Source organism: Prionailurus bengalensis, chromosome D2, assembly GCF_016509475.1.
Source record: "Prionailurus bengalensis isolate Pbe53 chromosome D2, Fcat_Pben_1.1_paternal_pri, whole genome shotgun sequence".
Taxonomy (NCBI): Eukaryota; Metazoa; Chordata; class Mammalia; order Carnivora; family Felidae; genus Prionailurus; species Prionailurus bengalensis.
The window spans coordinates 46,031,360-46,052,490 of NC_057351.1; the positions used below are offsets into that span (position 1 = coordinate 46,031,360).

A 21,131-nucleotide genomic window follows, 5' to 3' on the forward strand; every position below is an offset into this window, starting at 1 on the left:
TGCTGACAGCTCAGAGCCTGGACCCTGTTTCAGATTCTGTGTCTCCCTCTCTCTGTCTCAAAAATAAATAAACGTTAAAAAAAATTTTTTTTTAAATAAATAAAACAAAATGCCACTGGGCACTGCATGTGGGAACAGCACCGTTTTTTGAAACCTTTGCCTGGTTCCTGGGGTGGGATGTAATGTTTATTTCTTGTTGTCAAAAAAGTGTGAAAACACTGTGTTGGTGTAACCATCTCACTCCTTCCAGAAAACTTGGGCTCTTTGTGCAAATCAGTCCGCAAATTTCTCCTCCCCCAACTCTCCCGACAGAATCCCCCGTCTGCCGTGTGCCAAAGAAGGGCACAATCTTTGCCAAGCCACTCCAAAGATAAAAAAAATACCACCCACCACCAACAGCCACAAAAAGTCCGGTTAAGAACGGATCCTGGGATGCTGGCTGCTTACAGGTCATGTATTTGCATATCCAAGAGGGCCACTTAAGTGACCCTTCACAGAACAAAGGAGATCAGCTTCTCTCAATTTAAAACAAAGAAAAGAAATCTCTGCTCTGCACATTCCTGCCGTGCAGGCCCTGGGGCGGCCCGCTGGCGGACAGTGCTCTGACACATCTGGCCGATTGTTCTTTCCGTCTCCCAACATTATTCCTTTGACAGTTATTTGTGGAGCGCCACTCTGTGCCAGACACAGGAGACCGGACCAGAGCCCCTGCGCTGGACGCCCCTTCTCAGCCCAGGGCCTGCGTATCTGTGATGAGGGCCCGTGTCCCCCACCCCGCTCTCCAGGCCTCTTCCTCCCAGAGGAAGGCGCTGCCCACGGCGGGTGTCTTCTGGCCTGTTTCCACCTGCTCCAGTTCCGCCCCAAGCCCATCAGGAGAAGCCTGGCTCTCCATGACGCTGAGATTCTCAACTATTCTTCCACGGGGAGGGAGGGCGGTCCTCACATGTATTGAGCACCTGCTGCGTACCATAGTACCTGCTATGGATACTGCTGTATCCAACTGTCCCTGCCAAACCCCATCCTGGCCATTGTTGTCACCATCCAATGAGGCTCAGGCAGACAAGGTGACTTTCAAGGCAGTGCTCACAGCTCAGAAAAGCTGGTTCTTCCTGGGTCTCTTCGACTCCTGAAGCTCTGTTCTTCCCACTGGACAGCAGGCAGCACCTGGATGTCACCAGGCGGGGTGCTGCAGGCCGGTGACTGGATGTGCCATAGCTGGTGTCAATGCTGGCTGTGTGCAAGATCAGAGCAGAGAGGGGGTGCAGGGAGACGGGCCGGAGGGGAGGAAGATGAGCCAGGTCTTCTGGGTTTCTGCTCCCGAGAGTGTGGCCTGGATTCCCAAGGTCAGCGAAAACAGGTCCTGCAGAGGAGGGCCTGCGGCTCTGGTAGCTTCCCTCCTTCCGGACTCCACAGCCACATGGCTTTCCCAGGCCTGCTGTAACAAACTGTCACAGACTGGGTGGCTTAAAACAACTGACGTGTATTCTCCCCGAGCTCTGGAGGCGGTAAGTCTGAAATCAGGTTGTAGGTAGGGCAGTGCTCTCTCTGAAGGCTCTAGGCAGGCATCTGTTCCAGCCCTGCCTGCCGACTAGCTTCTGGCGTCACCTAGAAATCCTTGGCGTTCCTTGGCCTGCAGCTGCATCACCTCAGTCTCTGCCTCCATCGGCACGGGACCTTCTGTGTGTCTGTGGGTCCGGATTTCCCTCTTCTTCTAAGGGTACCAGTCCCTGGACTTAGCACCTGCACTACTCAGAACCTCATCTTAACTAATTGCATAAGCAAAGACCCTATTTCCAAATGAAGTCACTTTCTGAGGTTTCCGGTGGGCACGGACTGGGGTGGGGACAATGATGACCTCCCTCTTTTCTTCTTATTAAAATGTTCTTAATGTTTATTTATTTTTGAGAGAGAGAGACACAGAGTGTGAGCAGGGGAGGGGGAGGGGCAGAGGGAGGCACAGAATCTGAAGCAGGTTCCAGGCTCCGTGCTGACAGCAGAGAGCCCATTGCAGAGCTCGAACTCACGAACCATGAGATCGTGACCTGAGCCAGTCAGACGCTTAAGGACTGAGCCACCCAGGTGTCCCTGATCTCCTTCCTTTCTAAGCCTTGGTCTCCCCAGCTGTTTCCTCGCACTCAGTAAAGCATCAGGGCGGGCTGTGCCCTAGGGACCCAGAAAGATGTCACTGACCTTCAGAAGAACTTCCAAATCTGGAATCTTTTAACTGATTATAACCCTAGTTCTTAATATTGTTATTCCAGAATAATGTGCTTTAAACAAATTTTTTAAATTAGATTTTCTTAAATGTTTATTTTTGAGAAAGAGAGAGAGAGCCCAAATGAGGGAGGGACAGAAAGCGAGACAGAGTGTGAGCAGGGGAGGAGCAGAGAGAGAGGGAGACAGAATCCAAAGCAGGCTCGAACCCACGAACTGCAAGATTGTGACCTGAGCCAAAGTTGGACGCCCAACCAACTGAGCCACTCAGGTGCCCCCAAATTTTTAAAATTTAAATCCAAGTTAGTGAACATATAGTGTAACAGAATAACATGCTTTAAAAACAGTGCTGAACTATGGGTATTTTTGTGAGACATATATATATATATATATATATATATATATATTTGTGAGATATATATATATGTGTGTGTGTGTGTGTGTATGTGTATCCACACATACACACACACACACACACACACACACACACATATATCAGGATAATTTACACTCGGGGATATACTACAGTAGAATTTGGATCCAGTAAAGGTAAACTTGTTTAGAAAATGTTTTTCTATTTCTCCATCATCCACAGGGGAGGAAGAAAACCAAGGTGCCTCTACTGCAACATAAATCCTTGTTCTGGTTCAAACACCTTCCAAACCAGTGGCATTCAAACACAACAGCCTGGAAACTGCTCCAGGCAACCCATCGACCTAATGCATTCAAATCTCTACCTACCCAGGAGAACACTGGAGAAAGTGAAGGCAATCCAGAAACTGTTTCTTTGAAATAAAACCAGAGCTGGGGCACCCAGGTGGCTCAGTCAGTTGAGCGTCCAACTCTTGGTTTCAGTTCAGGTCATGATCCCAGGGTGTGAGGTCAAGCCCTGTGTTGGGCTCTGCGTTGACAGCATGGAGCCTGCTCGGGATTTTTCTCTCTCTGTCCCTCCCTTCCCGGCTCTCTCTCTCAATATAAATAAATAAACTTTAAAAGCAAACAAATAGAAGAAATAAAACCAGAGCTCCCAATCGGTGAAAAGATGTAGGACCTGCTAAGAACAACAAAAGGAGGGATAAAAGAAAAATCTCACAAGTATCGAGTGAGAGACGGATTGCTTGAGGATGAAGAACTGGAAGGGTAATATTGGGTGTTAAGCTTGAAATTTAGCCTGGGACACTCTCCTCACAGGGCAGAGTGAAAAATTTCATGACAGCTAGAAAACATGCACACAAAAACAGGCTCATGATTCAAGAATAGCGTCAAAGGGGGGCGCCTGGGTGGCTCAGTTGGTTGAGCGTCTGACTTGGGCTCAGGGTCATGATCTCATAGTTGGTGAGTTGAAGCCCCGCATCAGGCTCTGTGCTGACAGCTCAGCCTGGAGCCTGCTTCGGATTCTGTGTTTCTTTCTTTCTCTGCCCCTCCCTTGCTTGCGTACGCTCTCTCTCTCTCTCAAAAATAAAAAAAAAAACATTAAAAAATTTAGGGGCGCCTGGGTGGCGCAGTCGGTTAAGCGTCCGACTTCAGCCAGGTCACGATCTCGCGGTCCGGGAGTTCGAGCCCCGCGTCAGGCTCTGGGCTGATGGCTCAGAGCCTGGAGCCTGTTTCCGATTCTGTGTCTCCCTCTCTCTCTGCCCCTCCCCTGTTCATGCTCTGTCTCTCTCTGTCCCAAAAATAAATAAACGTTGAAAAAAAATTTTTTTAATTCAAAAAAAAGAATAGCATTAAAGAGTATTTCGAGTGTTCATTATTAAAATTTTCTTTATTTTATAGGGTTTGGTCTGTTATTTTTGAATATTTTATTAATTTAACCTAATAATTTATATTACAGGGGCAATGTCTTTAGTGCATATATTTCATAGGTTTATGTTTTTATTTCATGCTTTTGATATGTACACATTTTCAAGGGTATAAAATACTTAGCCTCACTGAATCTTAACAATTTAGGTATTATGTTCACCTTTATATGGGAAATACTGATAATTAACATAATCATGAATTAATAATCAACATAATTAATGTTGAAATTTTAGAAAGGCAGGGAATAAGTACCTGCATACCTGTGTGTTATTTCTCTCTGGAGCTGCAGCGACTAATGTCCTACTAGTTAGCTACTGCTGACCATGTGCCGGGTATGATACCAAATGCTCTCCCCGGAGCTGCTTTTATGGAGGCAATTTCACAGATGAGGAGCCTGAACTTTAAAGGGTTGTGTGACTCACTCAGGACCACAGACCTGGGGAGAGGCTGAGACGGGACTGGATCTCAGACAGTGTGACAGAACACCTCACCCTTAACCCCAACCCCACATGACAAATAACCGGAGGTATTGAATGATTCGGCCAATATACAGTGATCACTTGCTAGCCATCTTTGGTTTGAGCTTATCATGAGCCACACTAGGGTTCAGAGATGCAAACCTTTATAGAGAGATCAGGCATGTACGATGAACTGAGGAAACAGGTGGAGGTATAGTAGGGAGTGGTGGGGATTCTGGCCAAATGAAGATCACTCAAGCTCTAAGAGGGAGCTGGTATTGAGCCCCTGCTAATTGTTCATACAGAGAAAGCAGACCCACATTTACTCTATAGAAATCTATGTTTTCCACAAGTTGTTTTTTTTTTTTTTTTGCTTTTAGAAATATTTCATGAGCCAAACAAAATACTTCCTATGGGCTGGAATCAGCTCATGGGTAATTGGCTTCGGTCTGTCCCTCGGTTTGTAGCCCAAGAGCTAGATTCAGTTTCTTGTCATTGTCTGCCTCTCTCTACCACTGCTTTCTGCTCTCTTCCTGCTTTTTTATTTTTTTATTTTGAGAGACAGAGAGAGCATGAGCAAGGGAGGGGCAGACAGAGAGGGAGGGAGAGAGAATCCCCAGCAGGCTCCACACCGTCAGTGCAGAGCCTGACGTGGGGCCCGAACTCATGGACACTCAGATTGTGACCTGAGCCGAAACCAACAGGTGGGATGCTGAACCGACTGAGCCACCCAGGCGTCCCTGCTCTCTTCCTGCTTTTGAATTAGTACTTTTTCATTGGTTTAACTTATCGAACACCTTCAAAAGCCAGGCACCAGGCTCTGAGGTCACAAGTGCAATCCTTGCCTGCAGAAGTTCATGGCCCATGGCTGGGTAGCACGAACAGTGGTCTGCTGGAGAGCAGCACTTCCCGCATTTGAATGTGCACACAAATCATCCAGGACACCTTGCCATCACACAGATTCTGCTTCAGGAGTTCCGGGTGGGGCCTGAGAATCTGCATTCCCGGCAAGCTCCCAGGTGATGCTGATGCAGCGGGTCCACCGACCACACCTTGTGTAGGAAGGACCTGGACTTAAGGGTGACCTTTCGTCTAAGAAAGTTCCTAAGCTGAAGACTCGCTGGGCTTGGCTTTTCAGAGGTGACCTGGGCCGTCCAACCTCCCCACCCACTAATCCCCTGCCACATTCCTCCCCTCATCCTAATTTATCTCGAGATTTAGTCTAGCTGAGATCACTTGTAAAGAATTTTATCTACATCTTTGTTCTGAGCTGGCACTGAGCACGCCTCCTCCTGCACATCGCCCCTGCCCTATCTGGTGCGTGTATCTCTCTCTGAGGAATTTCTGTCTGGGCCCCTCCATGTCTCAGAGCCGTGGTACCCAGCACCTGCCTGGGCTCCTGCTGCAGCCTGCTAAGGGTGCGACTTGGAGTGGGACCCACCTGGATAGACCCTGGACTCTACTTTGTATTAGTTGTGCGACCTTGGATAAGCTGCCCCTCTGTGCCAGTTTCTGCATCTGTAAATCAGGGATGTAATGTCCACCTGCCAGGGTGTCAGAAAGATTGGGCCAATACACTGTAGAGTGCCCTTCTCACTTGCCTTTCGAAAAAGAAACTCGATCACTTTAAAAATCTCATGTTGCTTTGTCCTGAAGAAAATATTAACATAAGGAACCTACTGCTGCCCCAGGAACATGATCAATTACAGTTGGAGGAATTAGAAAGTCTTCCTTGGTGAGTGGCCTTTCATTCAGTCGGCAAACATGTGCCCATTCCTGGTCTATGGCCAGATGTGCAAGGGACAAACCATACAGAGGCCGGGCAGACCTGTGAACGGTCACCAAAGGTGGGTGAGTGTCACACACAGGTGTCTGCAAAGTCAGGCGGTGTAGAAGTCAACCACTGGCAAACCTTCAAATAATAATCTCGATGTATTTTCAGGTGAAACACTTCTAAGAAACAACGGGCCCAGTTGTCAATCAACAAATACACCACAAATACACACAAAAAAGTGACAAAATTCAGAGAAGGTACTATTGCTATACTTTTTAAAAGCTAGATAACTGGAGCCATTGCTTTAAATTTCAATTTTAAAATACAAATTTTACCTGAAAAGGTGTCTGGTGGCTGAAGAAAAGCACACTGAACGTGTTAGTTGGAAAGGTTACCAACCTACTTAAAAAACGTAAGTTTATCTTCTGTTTCTTGGTTTTCCAGACGCCCTGTTATATTACTTGTTGAACTTCACGATGTACTCAACACAGGTATTATCCTAAGTTACAGGTGCACAATGTTACAACACTGTGGGGTAAGTAGGTACTTGGAAAACCCTTTTTATTTTGAAATAATTCTAGAATCACAGGAAGTTGCAAAGAAATATACAGCAAGGTCCCGGCGCACCCTCCCCCAGCCTCCCCCATGGGAACATCCTACATAACTCTAGCGCAATACCAAAACTTGGAAACTGACCTTGGGACAATCCACAGAGCTGATTGTGTGTGTGTGTGTGTGTGTGTGTGTGTGTGTGTGTGTGTGTGTTGAGGGAGGCACTATGCAATTTTATTGCACATGTACCTTCATGAAACCATCACCACAGTTAAGATACTCAACTAACCATCATCGTGGGTCTTTCTCTGCTACTCCTTCATAGTCTCACCCAATTCCTTCACCCCCATTCCCGACCCAATCTGTAGATACTTAAATTATCTGCATTTTGTGCATGAGGGAACTGAGGCACAGAGAAGTCAGCAACTTGCCCAAGATCACGTAGCTAGTAAGTACTGGGCCTGGCTTTTGAACTCTTTATCATGAAGAAGCTTACTGTGGAGGGGGGGTTGGGGCGGAGAGCTCAGAGCTGCAGGTAAGTGTGGTGGCCTCCAGCCTCTTCCCGTGTTGGGGACAGCCCCGTTTGCATAAGTCTGTCCTAGTGTGGTGCCAGAATTAAACATGGCCCCGGATGTCACCTTCTTCATTCCAGACTCATCTCTGTAAGCACAGCCTCTGGGCTCCTTACCCCTGAAGTTCCCCCTCCACTGTCCTCCAGACTGGTGGCAGAATTAATGGGGCCCAATGCAAAATAAAAATGCAGGGCTCTGCTTTAAAAAGCAGGAAAACAGTGCCATTGAAGGTATTAAATATGGAGTTTATTCCTTTCTTTTGTGAGCCCTCTTTTGACCTGTCAGAGGGTGGTTCCTGGGTCAGCAGCATCAATCGGCATCACCCGGGAGATGGTTATAAATGCAGATTCTCAGGCCCCGCCCCAGAATTCTGAAACCTGTAAGTTTGGGGATGAGCACTGCAGTCTGGGTTCTAACAAGCCCTCCAGGGGATTCTGGTACACACTGCTGTAGAGCTAGGGTCCCTACTTTTTTTTTTTTTTTAACAACAGACTAAAGAAATTTGAAATCTTATTTGAAGCTTGCTTGTATTTGGCAGATAAGAGGTGAGGGAGAGAGAAGGAAAGAAGGAAGGAAGGAAAGAAGGAAGGAAGGAAGGAAGGAAGGAAGGAAGGAAGGAAAGAAGGAAAGAAAGAGAGCAAGAAAGCAAGAGAACGAGGAAGAAAGAGAGAGAGAAGGAAGGCAAGGAAGACACAGTGGAGGGTGGGGGAAGGGTCCCCTGCACATCTATAGGTCTTAGTTCACCTGATGGTCACAGCTATCTTGCCAAGTTGGTAGTTTTATTTCTGTATCGGATAATGAAAAGGAGACTCAAGAGAATTTAAATTATTGGTCCAAGTTCTCCCAATTAGTGAGCGGCAGATATGACATATGAATCTGGGTCTGTCTGACTCCAAAGCCTAGGCTTTTCCCTCAATTTTTCTTCCTCCCTCCCCACTTCTCTGTCATTTGGAGGGCGCTCGCTGAGCACCTGTTCTATGCCAAGATTTCACTGAGTCCCCTCCTCATTGACACTCACTGGGCAATGCGGGTCCGCCACACGCATATGGCTGTCGCACACTGGGAACGCGGCTAGTGTAACTGAGCAACGGGCTTGTTCATTTCATTACCAATGTGGCTTGCATTACGTTTCTATGGAACAGAGCTGCCCTGGAGCCTGACTTTGGCCAAAAGAATGAACTGCACGTTCCTCTTCAAGGGCATCTATTTCCAGGGACACCAGGGGTAGTTTCCCACACCTGGTCCTGTGTTTAGTTGGGAAAAGTGAGGTTAAGACAGGAGGGCCAGACCACAAAGCAGGAAGTCCAAGCAACCCCTCTCGGATTTGCTGATTCTCCCACTCCCAGGGGTGAGGAGCGCCTGTGAACTTCTCATCTGATTTCATTTCTAGTCTTTACCCATCGTCTGGCGCGCCGCAGGCAAACTCAGCGGGGCCGCGCGAGGTCAGGCTGATACGCAGTCTGGCTGGTACCAGGTGCCGAGATAGGCTGAGATCGGCATCCCGCTCAGGAGGCGGCTAATGGGGTGAGCGATGCTCTGTGGATGTCAGGAGCCCGGTATCAGTCTCCTTCCACGGGCTAATCTGTGTGTGCTGGCTTCGTTTCAAGGTCAGGCCTCAGAGATAGCGGGTGGCAGTTCTAACTGCTCCAAGCTGCATGCCGGATAGGGACAGGCAGCCGCAAGCTCAGTGCCCAGAGTGGCTTCAAAGACCCTGTGCAGCCATGAGAAACTGCCGGAGCCCATTCTTTCTGGGTGGCACCTTGGAGGTCACCAAGACCAGCCCTCTTATCATACAGGTGGGGAAATGGAGACCCAGAGAAGGGAGGAAACCTGCCTCAGCGAGTCAGGGGCTGAGCTGGGTCTGGACCAACTGGGTCTGGACCCACTGCAGAGACGTTGAGCGTGGTCCGGACCCCTTCATTGAGAACTTGGCACATGAACTTATAACTGCACAGAAAGAATCACGGCTGGGCTCTGAGCGGCCAGGCTTCTGAGTTGCCTCCTGCTGGGTCCCTGTGAGTGCGTCAGCAGGTTCTCTCATCCTGCTCCTCCTGGGGCAGAGTGGTCTTCTCTGCGGCCACCGGTGGGGTGAGGGTGTCGAGAGTAGCATAGGTGGTGGCAAAGATGAACCCTCCTCATCTCCTGCCTGGTCCTTGCGACGCACCCATCACGACCCCTGGTGCTCTTTCTAACTAAATTACAGTTGTGGGTTTAGTCATCTCTCCTACCAGCTGAAGGCTGGCTAGAGCCAGATGCCACGGGGACATGCATGTCCCGCTGGGAGAGTGCAGAAAACAGGCACGAAGGGAGACGGTGCCTGGGCTCGGTGTCCTGACTCCTCCCTGGACCTTCCTTTCTGCATGCACACACCAGCCGCTGCATCCCTGGCACGTGTGGGCACGACTGACCACGTCTCCCTGATTTCCATGTGGGGCCACTGCTTGCACTGCATATACCTCAGCCCTCAACTCCCGGTTAGAGCTGAAAACCCAAGAGGTCGGAGGCAGCCCCCACCTAGGCTGACAGCCCGCAGGGTGTTGGGGAGCTGGGGGGAGGCAGTCCGCCAGCTCCGTGGGAGAGTGGAGTGCCTGCCGACCTCTGAACTGGGTGGCTCCCGCCGAAGTCTCCAGCACTTTATCTTGAGAAAGATAGTCTGTGGGCCCAAAGCAGACAGGCATTCTGCCATGGGAACTGGGCCCAGACTTTAGAGCAGCCATTATACCTTCCAAGACCTCCCGCTCAAGAAGACAGCACTTTCCTCCTTCTGTTCTCCCAGATTCAGGGCAGTTACTGTTCCTGTCCCACAAGGGCTTATCCCTAGCCCCACATGCTGAGGTCCTTGCACCCCCAGGAGGAAATGTGCCCGCACAGGCACCCCATCTTGGGGCCCCGGTGTGGTTGTGCAGAAAGGGCCAAGGCCAATGATGTGACACTCAGCCCTCGGAAAAAACAGAACCATAGACTGTGTCTGGTGCAGTGTGTATTTGGTGGAGACTGTCACCTGTCACCTGTCACCTCCCCTCCCTTCCTGAAGGCATTAGAGTCCCTTGCTTCCACTGTGGGAAGCTTCAGTGGGAGGGTCTGTCTGGGTGCTGGAGGTGGATGGGCCTTTCCTTACCACTCAAGTGTCACCAGGCATAGGTCCATGGCCTCAACACAAACACCAAGACTCTAGACTTGAACAAATGACTCCAGGACTGAGGGGTCAGCGGAGATTCAACCTTTCCGGCACACAGTCCTGATCTGCTTTCCGTTCCTGCCTCCAGGGCCACTGAGCCGCCCTGCTGCCTGCCTCTTCCATGGGTAGCTCTCCAGCTTCCAGAAGATTCTGTGTGGCCCCACAACCTCTGGCCAGTTCTCCCTTTGCCTGAGTTAGCCTGAGCTGGCTTCACCTGCAATCGGGACTCTTGAAAGACACACCCAGTGATGGAGGAGACATGGTGGCCCGTCAGTTAGTCACCAGAAAGATCTGAGGCTCCCATCTAAATCCCTGTAGACAACTGTCCTGCCTCCCTTTGGCAACACTGTGCTAATACCGGAAGAAGAATATCTGAGACACGTTGCACTGCTTTATTGATTACCTAATTCGTTCTATCAGACACAAGCCTCTTGTGGATTTAGTAACCCTTTTGTCCACAGTACCAAAGGAGGCCTCTCCACTCCTGGCTCCATTCTGTTCCTGCGTATCTAGAGGGAGGCCTAAACGTGGCCTGGGAGCAGAGGCCCCCTTTGCCAGCACTGGGAGCCCAGAGAGATCAAGTCTGCAAGGGGCAGACAGTTTTCAAAGGGCTGGGAGGCGGTGGGGTTTGCCAGGTGAAATTCCGGTCACCAATTCCACATCACCCAGCGATACCAGCTGGGCATCCTACCACTGAACTCTATATTCACACTATCTACCTGGAGAAAAGGTCAGATCCCACAGGTTAAGGGTTCAGTCTTACAAGACTGCTCCGCCTCCCCGCTGCAGATGCCGCCTGCAAGGCCACGCGGTCATCCGTGCTTCTGACCAATGGGCCGTAGGTCTGACCAATGGGCCATAGGTCCAAACAACCCCTTCCCTGGCTTTGATTAATTTGCTAGAGCGGCTTACAGAACTCAGAGAAACCTTTTCGTTTCTGGATCACTGGTTCATTATACAAAGATATAACTCAGGAAGAGCCACGTGGAATCGCTGCATAGGGCAAGGTATGCGGGAAGGGTTGGGGAGCTTCCGTGCCCTCTCCAAGCGCATCATTCTCCCCAAAATCTCCACATGCTCACCAACCTGGACGGTGTCCAAACCCTCCCCTTTGTGTTTTGTTATGGAGGCTTCATTACATAGGTATGGTGGGTTCCCCTCTAAACCAGTCTCAAAGGAGGGGCTATCCCAAAGTCACCTCATTAACACAACAAAGGGCACCTTTACTTAGGAAATTCCAAGGGTTTTAGGAGCTCTGTGCCAGGAACCAGGGCGAACATCAAGTATATAAATATCTATCCATCTGTCTGCCTATTTATCTTTCTTAATCCAAATCACAGCATCAGGCCAGGCAACTAACTGTCTGGGCAGAAGAGACCAGGTGGGAAGGAGACCCAGGGTCCTCTGATCCCCAGTCCCTTTCTGGGGCTTGGCTCCTTCCTCCTGATCCAGGAGCCAGGAGTGTTGGTGCAGAGTGGGACTCTGGTTTAGAGGTGCCTCATGCTGCAGTCCCAGCACTTAGCGACTGTGGGCACACGGCAACCATCAGTGGTGTGGCCTCGCTGAAATGTGCAAGGATGGGGGTGGGGTGAGGGTGGAAGGGTGAGTAGGTAGGAGGGCCTGTAAGGCCTGTCATGTAATTGGCAGGTTTCTCCACTAGAGGGCACTCACTGTATAATTTTTCCTCTTCTGTTTACTTTCAAATCTATCCTGATGAAAAGTTGTGACTTTTCCTACCGTTGAAGAACAAAAATAGGAGTCTAACTTAAAATTCATGTAGATATTCTGATGCATGGTTATACTTGGGTTCTACCACATTTCCAAGAGTTGTCAAGCGTTTCCCCCTCTGGGACAGCGGGTGCGGTGGACACAAGCCCCACCTGGCCTTTTGCAGCCAAAATGATTTGCCCAACGGAGACGATTGAGCCCTTCCTGCGCAGTGCCCCACAAAGGTTGGCTGGACCCCTCACTGCCCACCACCAACCTGCTTTCCTTGAGCGGCCTCACAGCTGCCTTCACTCTCACCCCCGGCCTGCCCCACGGCCTTCAGGAGGGCAGCGTGTGCAAATGCAAGAGGGCAGTGATGGGTGGCTCTAGGGACTGGCTGAATCCGGTGCTTAGACCACTGCTGGGCTTGGGCTACAGGGCTACGGGGGGCCCTGCCTTTTTATAACTGCATCCCTAGACCTCCTGTGACCAGGTGGAAAGACACTAGGTCCTGTACCAGGTACCAGTGCTGGATAGCAGCCCTGTGCCCAGGGGGCCAGCCCTGACCCCCTAATACCATCTGGCTGTGTGTCCTCGGGCAAGTCATATCCTCTCTAACCCCCAGTGTCTTTTTAAATAAAATTTTCAACTTTTATTTAAAATCAAATAAAGTATGTCCTGGGGTGGCTCAGTCAGCAGGTCATGATCTCACGGTCATGAGATCAAGCCCCGCGTGGGGCTCTGTGCCAACAGAGTGGATTCTGTCTCTCCCTCTGTCTCTGCATCTTCTTCTTCCCCACATGTGTGTGCATGTGCTCTCTCTCTCAAATAAAAAAAAAGTATTCCTCCCTTGGGGGGATGTTTTGAGCATTGTGGTAGGCAGAATAATGGTCCCACAGATATGTGTGCTTGTTTTTTAGAAAGTTTTTTAAATGTTTATTTGTTTTTGGGAGACAGTGAGAGAGACAGAGCACAAGCAGGGGAGGGGCAGAGAGAGAGGGAGACACAGAAGCCAAAGCAGGCTCCAGTCTCTGAGCTGTCAGCACAGAGCCTGATGCAGGGCTCGAACTCTCGAACCGTGAGATCATGACCTGAGCCGAAGTTGGACGCTTAACCGACTGAGCCACCCAGGCACCCTAGACACGTCTGCTTCTTAATTCCCAGAATCTGTGAATGTTACCTTATGTGGCAAACAGGTCTTCTTCCCCTCCAGAGTGAAAGAAATCCTTGTAAATAGCTCTGACCCAGATAAAGAGCCTGCACACTGGTGATTTTTCCCCATCTAGTCCTTGGGGCACACGCTCAGTGCTTTTGTGAATTCATGGCTAGGGTGTGTGGATCTCCTCCACCTTTCAGTTCCAGCCTCACCTGCTTCCTCCCTAATTCCCAGGCGCAGGTCCCCTGGCCCCTCCCCCAGGCCTCCCTTCCATGCCCAGCTTCCCCTTCTTCAGATGGCAGGGCCCTCCACCTCCCTGCCCTCTTCATTTCTATCTTCTTTGCAGAAGCCTTTACCCCTGTTCCATGGCCAACCAAGCCCCTCTTTTCCACTCCACACTCCACGACCCCTCAGTTGCCACCTTCTAACGTGCAGTTTTAGTACCAAGGTTTTTGCAGTAGATTCAATGCCCACGTAGGAAACGCCAAATGAAACCAGGGATACTTGCATTTTGCATACAGGGCATGAACTTGGGGAGGGGCTTCCTGCCTGTTGCCTTCTGCCTGTGTCTTCTGGAATTCCCAGTAAAGACAGAGCAAAAGTGAACAGGTCCCTGCCCCGGGCTTGGTGGCACTCACTGCTGCTCCCCGCGGGCCGCTGCTGGCTGGCCTGAGCCTGGGCTGAGAGCCTTGGTGTATAGCAGATAGTCAGGCCACCTCATCAGACTGGTGGGGTGGCCGTGCTGCTCGGAGACGGTAAACCTGTTGGCTCACAGAGCCCAGGGAGACCCGAGCACACTGAGTTCACAGCCACGACTTCCCAGAAGGAAGTCTAAATTTGGACGGCACACTGGAGGCATGTGATGACTAGGTGGCTGTAGCCGATTCCCTGCCCAGAACCCCGGCTCTCACTGCTCCCATCCATGCGGGTGGCCTCTTCGCTCAAGTGCCTGCAATGCTCCCAGAAGCCTTCTGTCTGCAGGGAGCTTGACCATGCAGAGGGCGGGCCAGAGATGCCAGAGTTAGCTCCCGGGAAGCAGCTGGTGGAACTAAGGGGGGTAGCCCCCAGCTTCTTCCCTTCATGGGCGGGACACCTCTGAGGCCTGCTCCCCACAGTCCCCACAGCCGCCCCTGGAGTTGAACCCTGGGTCCCCACAGCAGCAATCCTCTCACTAGCACACCCGGAATGGCTTTCCTCCCTCCCTGTTCCCTCCCCCCTGCTTTCTGGGAATCCCTTCTGAATAAACAGCTTGGAGCCTGGTCTCAGGCTCTGTTTCTGGGGGAGGCCAGGCTACCCAAAACACCCGACTGTGGAACCAGCCCTTCTGGAAGCAGACGGGCTCATCTTCGAGACACATCTACTAGTTCAATAACAATCACATTTGAAAACTGGGAATTTAAAAAAAAAAAAAATTTGTAGCTGCCAACACCATAGCGGTTCCTTGGATTAAAATATTCCCCTTCCTCCCACCACAGCTCAATTCTGTTTTGAGATTCATGATAAAGCTTATTTTAAGGCTCTGTTTCTGTGCTAGTGGGTTTTCCCTGGACTTATTTGCATATGATCCAGTTGTTGTGTTTAGACCTTCATCCTAACATATCCCCGTTGCCTGGTTTCCCTTGTGCTTATGGTGAATTTTAAAATCCAATTTCCAAAAGCTAATTACCCAGACAATTGACCGGATTTTCTGATATGCCCCCAAATTTGCAATATCCTCTAGATGTGTCCCAAATTTCTGAGTAGTGCTTGGCGACAGTGTTGATGTTCCTACAGGGAGGAGCATCCTGAAGGAGATCGGCCCTTCTAGGCCAGAGGCGCGGTCACACCCCCAGCGGGGCCCCCAGGGCCAGCCCCAGCACAGAGCCTACAGGGGCTCACGCCTACCTGGGCTGATCTCAAAGAGGTGCTTCCCTGCGTCCTCGGGGCCAGGAAGGAGTTCAGTCACCCGGGTCCCTTGTAGAGAAATAAATCCCTAAAATAAAGAGACAAACACAAACACGGGAGGCATGAGATGGCAGGGGAAGGGTTCCTTCCTGTGGTCAGGGCTCCTGGAGAGAGAGGGTGGGGCTTCGGGATCAGGCCCCAGCAGAAGCCTGCACAGGGTTCCCGGTGGACGGTGGACGTTAGGGTTTACACACGTGGTTGGAAGAACTCTGCCCCCAGGCAGGGCCGAGACGGCCTGGAGGTGTTACTCCTTCATTAAGGCGCAGAAATGCATATCTGGAGCAGGGAGGAAGGCCCCCATTATTACCCCCTTCCACCCCCCTCACCCCACCCCGTTCTAATGCAGCCATCTGCAGCCTCTCTGGGGCACAAGGTTTAGGTTCTGGAGGGTCAGGGACAGGAAGGCTGTCACTGGGGCTGGCTTCTTGTATGTAGCTGTCCCTGAAGTGACATGGGAGGTCGACAGCTCTGTGAGTCCGGTTCTGCCCCCTCCCAGAAGGTGGGATTTTATTTCTTGTTCAGTGGGAGTCAGCTAGTACACAGGAGGTACCCAGCACAGATCATGCCGTGTGCCTGGGGTATCTGTGTATGTACATGACAGGGGGTGGGCCCATCCTACTCTCCAATGCTGAAATCTGGTAGGCTAGAAGAAGCAGGGAAAGACCATGGGGTGCAGGGACAGGTACTCTGGGTTTGGGTCTCAACCCTGCACTTTCGGGCTGTGTGACCTCAGGCAGAACACTTAACTTCTCTGAACCTCAGTTTCCACATCTGGACAATGGCACAGTAACTCCCACTTCTAGGGAGCATTGAGACACCAGATTCCTGTTCAGGAGGTCCTGCTCGAGATGGGTACTGTCACAATCACCTTTACTCTAGCCCTTCCTCCCCCTCCCCTGCCCCCCCCAGCACTAGGCAGGGCCTCCTTTGTTCCCTTTGTTCCCTCTCTCTGTTAACGACTAATCTCTGCTGTGACTTTTCTTCATTTTGTTCATGTTCAGATTTGTTCATTTAAGACTGCGTGTGGCTCTGACTATACATTTTTGGCTCTCTCCACACAAAACTTATTTTAAATTCCATTTCTATAGCATACCTGTCTGGGCTTAAATCCTGGCTCAGTTACTTAGTGGCTGTGTGACCTCGGACAAATTGCTTAACCTCTCTGTGCAATCTCACAAAAACCTCATTCGTGAAATAAGAATGATAATAGTACTTTGTGGGGCTGTTGTGAGCGTTGGAAGAACGAATCCCGGGAAGGCCTTACGGCAGTGTCTGCAACATAGTAAAGCACGCTTGCATCTGTGTTTGCCCAGGTGAGGGGCATGATCATGCCACCCCCAGCCCCCAACTCCTGTGTGTGCTCACAGAGTGTTCATCTCCCCACGCCATCTTTTCCAGGCAATTCCTGGGTGTAACAGGAATGCAGGTGGCTGGAGCCTCTGCATGGCTGCTGGTGTCTCATGCTGAGGGGAGATACATGGACATACCTTTTCTCACAGAAGCCACGTGAAGGCAGGACAATGTCTTTGCTTTAGAGAAATTACAGCAATAGACCAGAGAACCAGCTGGTAACTGTTGTAACTGAATGATCAGTTACTTTCTTGCTAGAGAATCTGGAGCTACTGGGAATAAATTAGGAGTGCAGCCCCTGCATGGGGAGAGGTGCTCATTAGAGGGCGTGGACAAGATCCATCACTGGCTAATGGGACCATCTCTGGTGTTTGCTGTTTCAGTAACTGGGCACTTTGCTTTATTCCTCTGTTCCTCAATAGCTGTCACCCATAAAATGGGAGTAACATTGTTGACACTGACATTACTTTTTATTCCAGCTAAATAGAAAAGCAGTAATAGCTACTGTTTGGGGAGCTGGTTCTATGTTCCCGGCTCTTTGTTTAATCAATGCTGGATTGTTTGTTTGAATCTGGAGGCCTCATGGGGCAGGTACTACTATTCCCATCTTCCTGGACGAGCAGCTGGAAGTTGGAGAGGTAGAGAAGCCAGCTCCTTGTCCCACTGCTGGCAGGGGCAGGCTGGGAGGTGCGCCCAGCCCTGGCTGACGCTGGAGTGCCTTGCCTCTCATTTGTGATAGCAGCTGCTGACCAACTTTGTGTGCAAGACGCCGTCACGGAGAGCCAGGCCGTGACTTTGGCTCACTCCGTGAATCCCAGTGTGGTTCCTACCGCAGCAAGAGACCTTCAGCATTGGCTTTGGGCCGCCCACATCCCTCCTGCCTCCACGAGTCAAGAGCCCGGCTTTGATCCCAGCACTGTGCGGGCACTGGGTGGAGGTGGGGAACGGGGAGATAACAGAAAGATTTCTGGAAAATCCCCAAATATGTGGACATCCCATGAACATACTTCTAAATAATCCATAGGTCAAAAAAGAAATAAAAAAATCAAGAAGTACTTTGTACTGAATAAAAACAAAAACAAGACGTATAACAATTTGTGAAATGCTTTTCAAGAAGTGCTTAAGGGCTAAGTGATAGCACTCAGGGCTGATATTTGGAAAGAAAGGCCTTTGAGGCCTCCACCTTGAGAAAGTACATAAAGAAGAGCAAGTGAAACGCAAAGTAAAAGAAAGAAACAAATGAAGATCAGAGTGGTTACAAATAAATGAAAAATAATAGAGAAAAATCAATGAAACCAAAAGCTTGTTTTTTAAGGAGATCAATACAATTGATAAGCTTTTAGTCACACTAATCAGGAAAAAAAAGAGATTACCAATATCAGGAATGACAGAGGTGACATCATTGAAGATTCTTCAGATATTAGAAGGATAAGGTAATATTAAGAACAACACTATGCTAGTAATTAGACAGCTTAGATGAAATGGACCAAAAAGACACAAACTATTGAGGTTCACTTAGGAAGAAATAGTGAACTAGCCCCATATCTTGCAGAGAAATGGAATTTGTAGCTAAAAACTTCCCACAAAGAAAACTCTAGGCTTAGATGGCTTTATTACTCAATTCTGTCAAATACTTAAAAAAAATAATACCGATACTATCCACAGGGTTGTTTTTTTTTTTTTTTTAATTAAGAAAGAGGGCCTGTTTTCCAATGCATTTTATGAGGCCAGCTTTATCTGTACATATAACTAGCCAAAGATATTACGAGAAAAGGACATTACAGATTAAGATCCCCCAGAAACATAGAGGCAAAAATTCTCAGCCAGAATTTAGCACATCAAACAACATATAAAAAGGAAAATATATAAGGAACAACTGGCAAACTGTAATTCACCGTATTAATAAAGTAGAAAAAGGATAAGATCATCTCAGTAGACGTAGAAAAAACATTTGGAAAAAATTCAACATCCATTCCTGATTAAAAATGTCAACAAATTAGGGATAAAACCAACTTCCTCAACCTGATAAAGGGTATCTATAAAAAACTAAAAGCTAATACCATACTAAAAGTTCTTCCCCTAAGACCAGGGTCAAGACAATGATGTTTATTCTTACCTCCTATGAAATATTATACTGGAGTCCTAGCTGCTATAGCAATGTGAGAAAAAGAAAAGTTGTTCAGATTGGAAAGGAAGAAGTAAGGGGCGCCTGGGAGGCTCCGTTGGTTAAGCGTCCAACTTTGGCTCAGGTCATGATCTCACGATTCATGAGTTTGAGCCCGACGTCAGGCTCTGTGCTGACAACTCAGAGCCTGGAGCCTGCTTTGAATTCTGTGTCTCCCTCTCTCTCTGCCCCTCCCCTGCTTGCACTCCGTCTTTCTCTCTCTTTCAAAAATAAACATTAAAAAAATTTAAAAAAAGGAAGAAGTAAAAGTTCTTTCACAGACAACCCATTATCTATGTAGAAAATCTGGTGAAAACCTACAGAAACTAAATTACCAGTTTGGAGTTACTAGAACTAATACATGATTTTGGCAAGGTTGCAAGGGTGCAAGAGAAATGCACTTAGCTGAATCATATTTCTAGATACTACCATTGAACAACTGGAAACTGAAAATCAAAACCATTTTTAATTTACATCAAAAATATGAAATACTTAGGGTAAGTATGGCAAAAGATGTTTAAGATCTGTTCACTAAAATCTATAAGTGAAAATGAAAGAAGATATAAATAAATGGAGAGAGACACTGCGTTCATGGGTCAGAGGACCATTCATTGTTCAGATGTCAATTCTCCCCAAATTGCTCTCTAGATTTAATACAATCCCAGTCAAAATCCCAGTGGGTGTTTTGTAGAAACTGACCAGCTGATTCTAAATATAAAGGACCTGCCAATAGCCAGACAACTCTGAAACAGCAACAAAGTTGGATACCTAATACTGCCAGATTTCAAGACTTATTATAAAGTTATAGTAATCAGAACTGTTATGATATTGGCATCAAGATAGACAAGTAGATTAATCAAACAGAACAGGGCGTTTATACACACACATACACATAAAAGTTATATATATATATGTGTGTGTACGTATATGTGTATATATATGTATATATATATGTGTGTGTATATATATACAACTGATTTTTTTTTTAATTTTTTTTTCAACGTTTTTATTTATTTTTGGGACAGAGAGAGACAGAGCATGAACGGGGGAGGGGCAGAGAGAGAGGGAGACACAGAATCGGAAACAGGCTCCAGGCTCTGAGCCATCAGCCCAGAGCCTGACGCGGGGCTCGAACTCACGGACCGCGAGATCGTGACCTGGCTGAAGTCGGACGCTTAACCGACTGCGCCACCCAGGCGCCCCGTATACAACTGATTTTTGACAAAGGCACACAAGCAATCCAGTGAAGAAAGGAAGTGTCTTCGGTAAGTGGAAGTGGAACAATTTCATGTTCACACGCAAAAGTAATAAACTTTGATCCATGGCTCACATCATGTGCAATAATATGCTGAAATGAATCATAGACCTAAATGCAAAATCTAAGACTGAAACTTCTGGTAGAAAATGTGAATGACTTTGGATTAGGCAAAGATTTCTTAGGTACATCGGAAGCTCACTTCATGAAACAACTAATTGATAATTTGACTCATTCAAATAAAAACAGTTCCTTAGAAGGTACTAAGAGAAGGAAAATATGAGTTATGAAAGAAAAGAAATGAGAATATGAGACTATCCGAGAATGAGAAAATATTTGAAAATCATGAGTCTGATAAAGGACTTGGGCCCAAAATATACAAAACATTTTCAAAATTTAATAATGAGGAAGCAATCCAGTTTTAAGGTAGGCAAAAGATTTGAACAGATGCTTTACCATAGAAGGTACGAGGGTGGCAAAGAAGCTCACGGAAAATTCTCTACATCGCTGGGCATTCTCATACGCTTGATATTTGATAAAGCCTTTTCGAAAGCAATTTTGCAATCTCTAAAATAATGTTAAAATAAAATATCCCTTTAGCCTAGTGGTGAATTTTGAGAATTTGTCCCAAGGAAAGACAAATGCATAAAGGTGCACGTATAATGATGCTCATCGAAGCATTGTTTTCCTGACGGAAAAAAGTGGAAAGCAGCTTACTTGTCCATCAATGGGGGAGTGGTTAAATAATTTCAGGTACAGCCTTCCACAATGAGGTAAATGCAAAAGTCTTCTAATATGAATTGTTAAGTAAAAAAGGGGGTGCTAGAAAAACAACTGTAGTACGATCCCACCCCAATTTCTGTTACTGCCCTCTCTCAAGAACCTGCACGTTACTAAGCATACAGAAATGGCAGTGACAGCTTGCACCGTGGGATGGAGCGGTGAGGCAGCTTTATGGTTTGCTTCGTAATGTTGGCATCAGAGTAAGGAAATTTAATAAAAGTAAA

General features: G+C 48.2%; 1 protein-coding gene across 7 annotated transcripts in view; it reads right to left on the bottom strand.

Moving 5' to 3' along the window:
* The window catches only part of ARHGAP22 (Rho GTPase activating protein 22), a 171,290-nt gene that overhangs the window by 77,346 nt on the left and 72,813 nt on the right, over positions 1-21,131 (bottom strand). For all 7 annotated transcript variants that reach the window (XM_043596812.1, XM_043596814.1, XM_043596810.1 and 4 more), the window contains exon 3: positions 15,296-15,383. In XM_043596812.1, the coding sequence (XP_043452747.1) occupies positions 15,296-15,383 (88 nt within the window). The remainder of the gene's footprint in view (positions 1-15,295; positions 15,384-21,131) is intronic.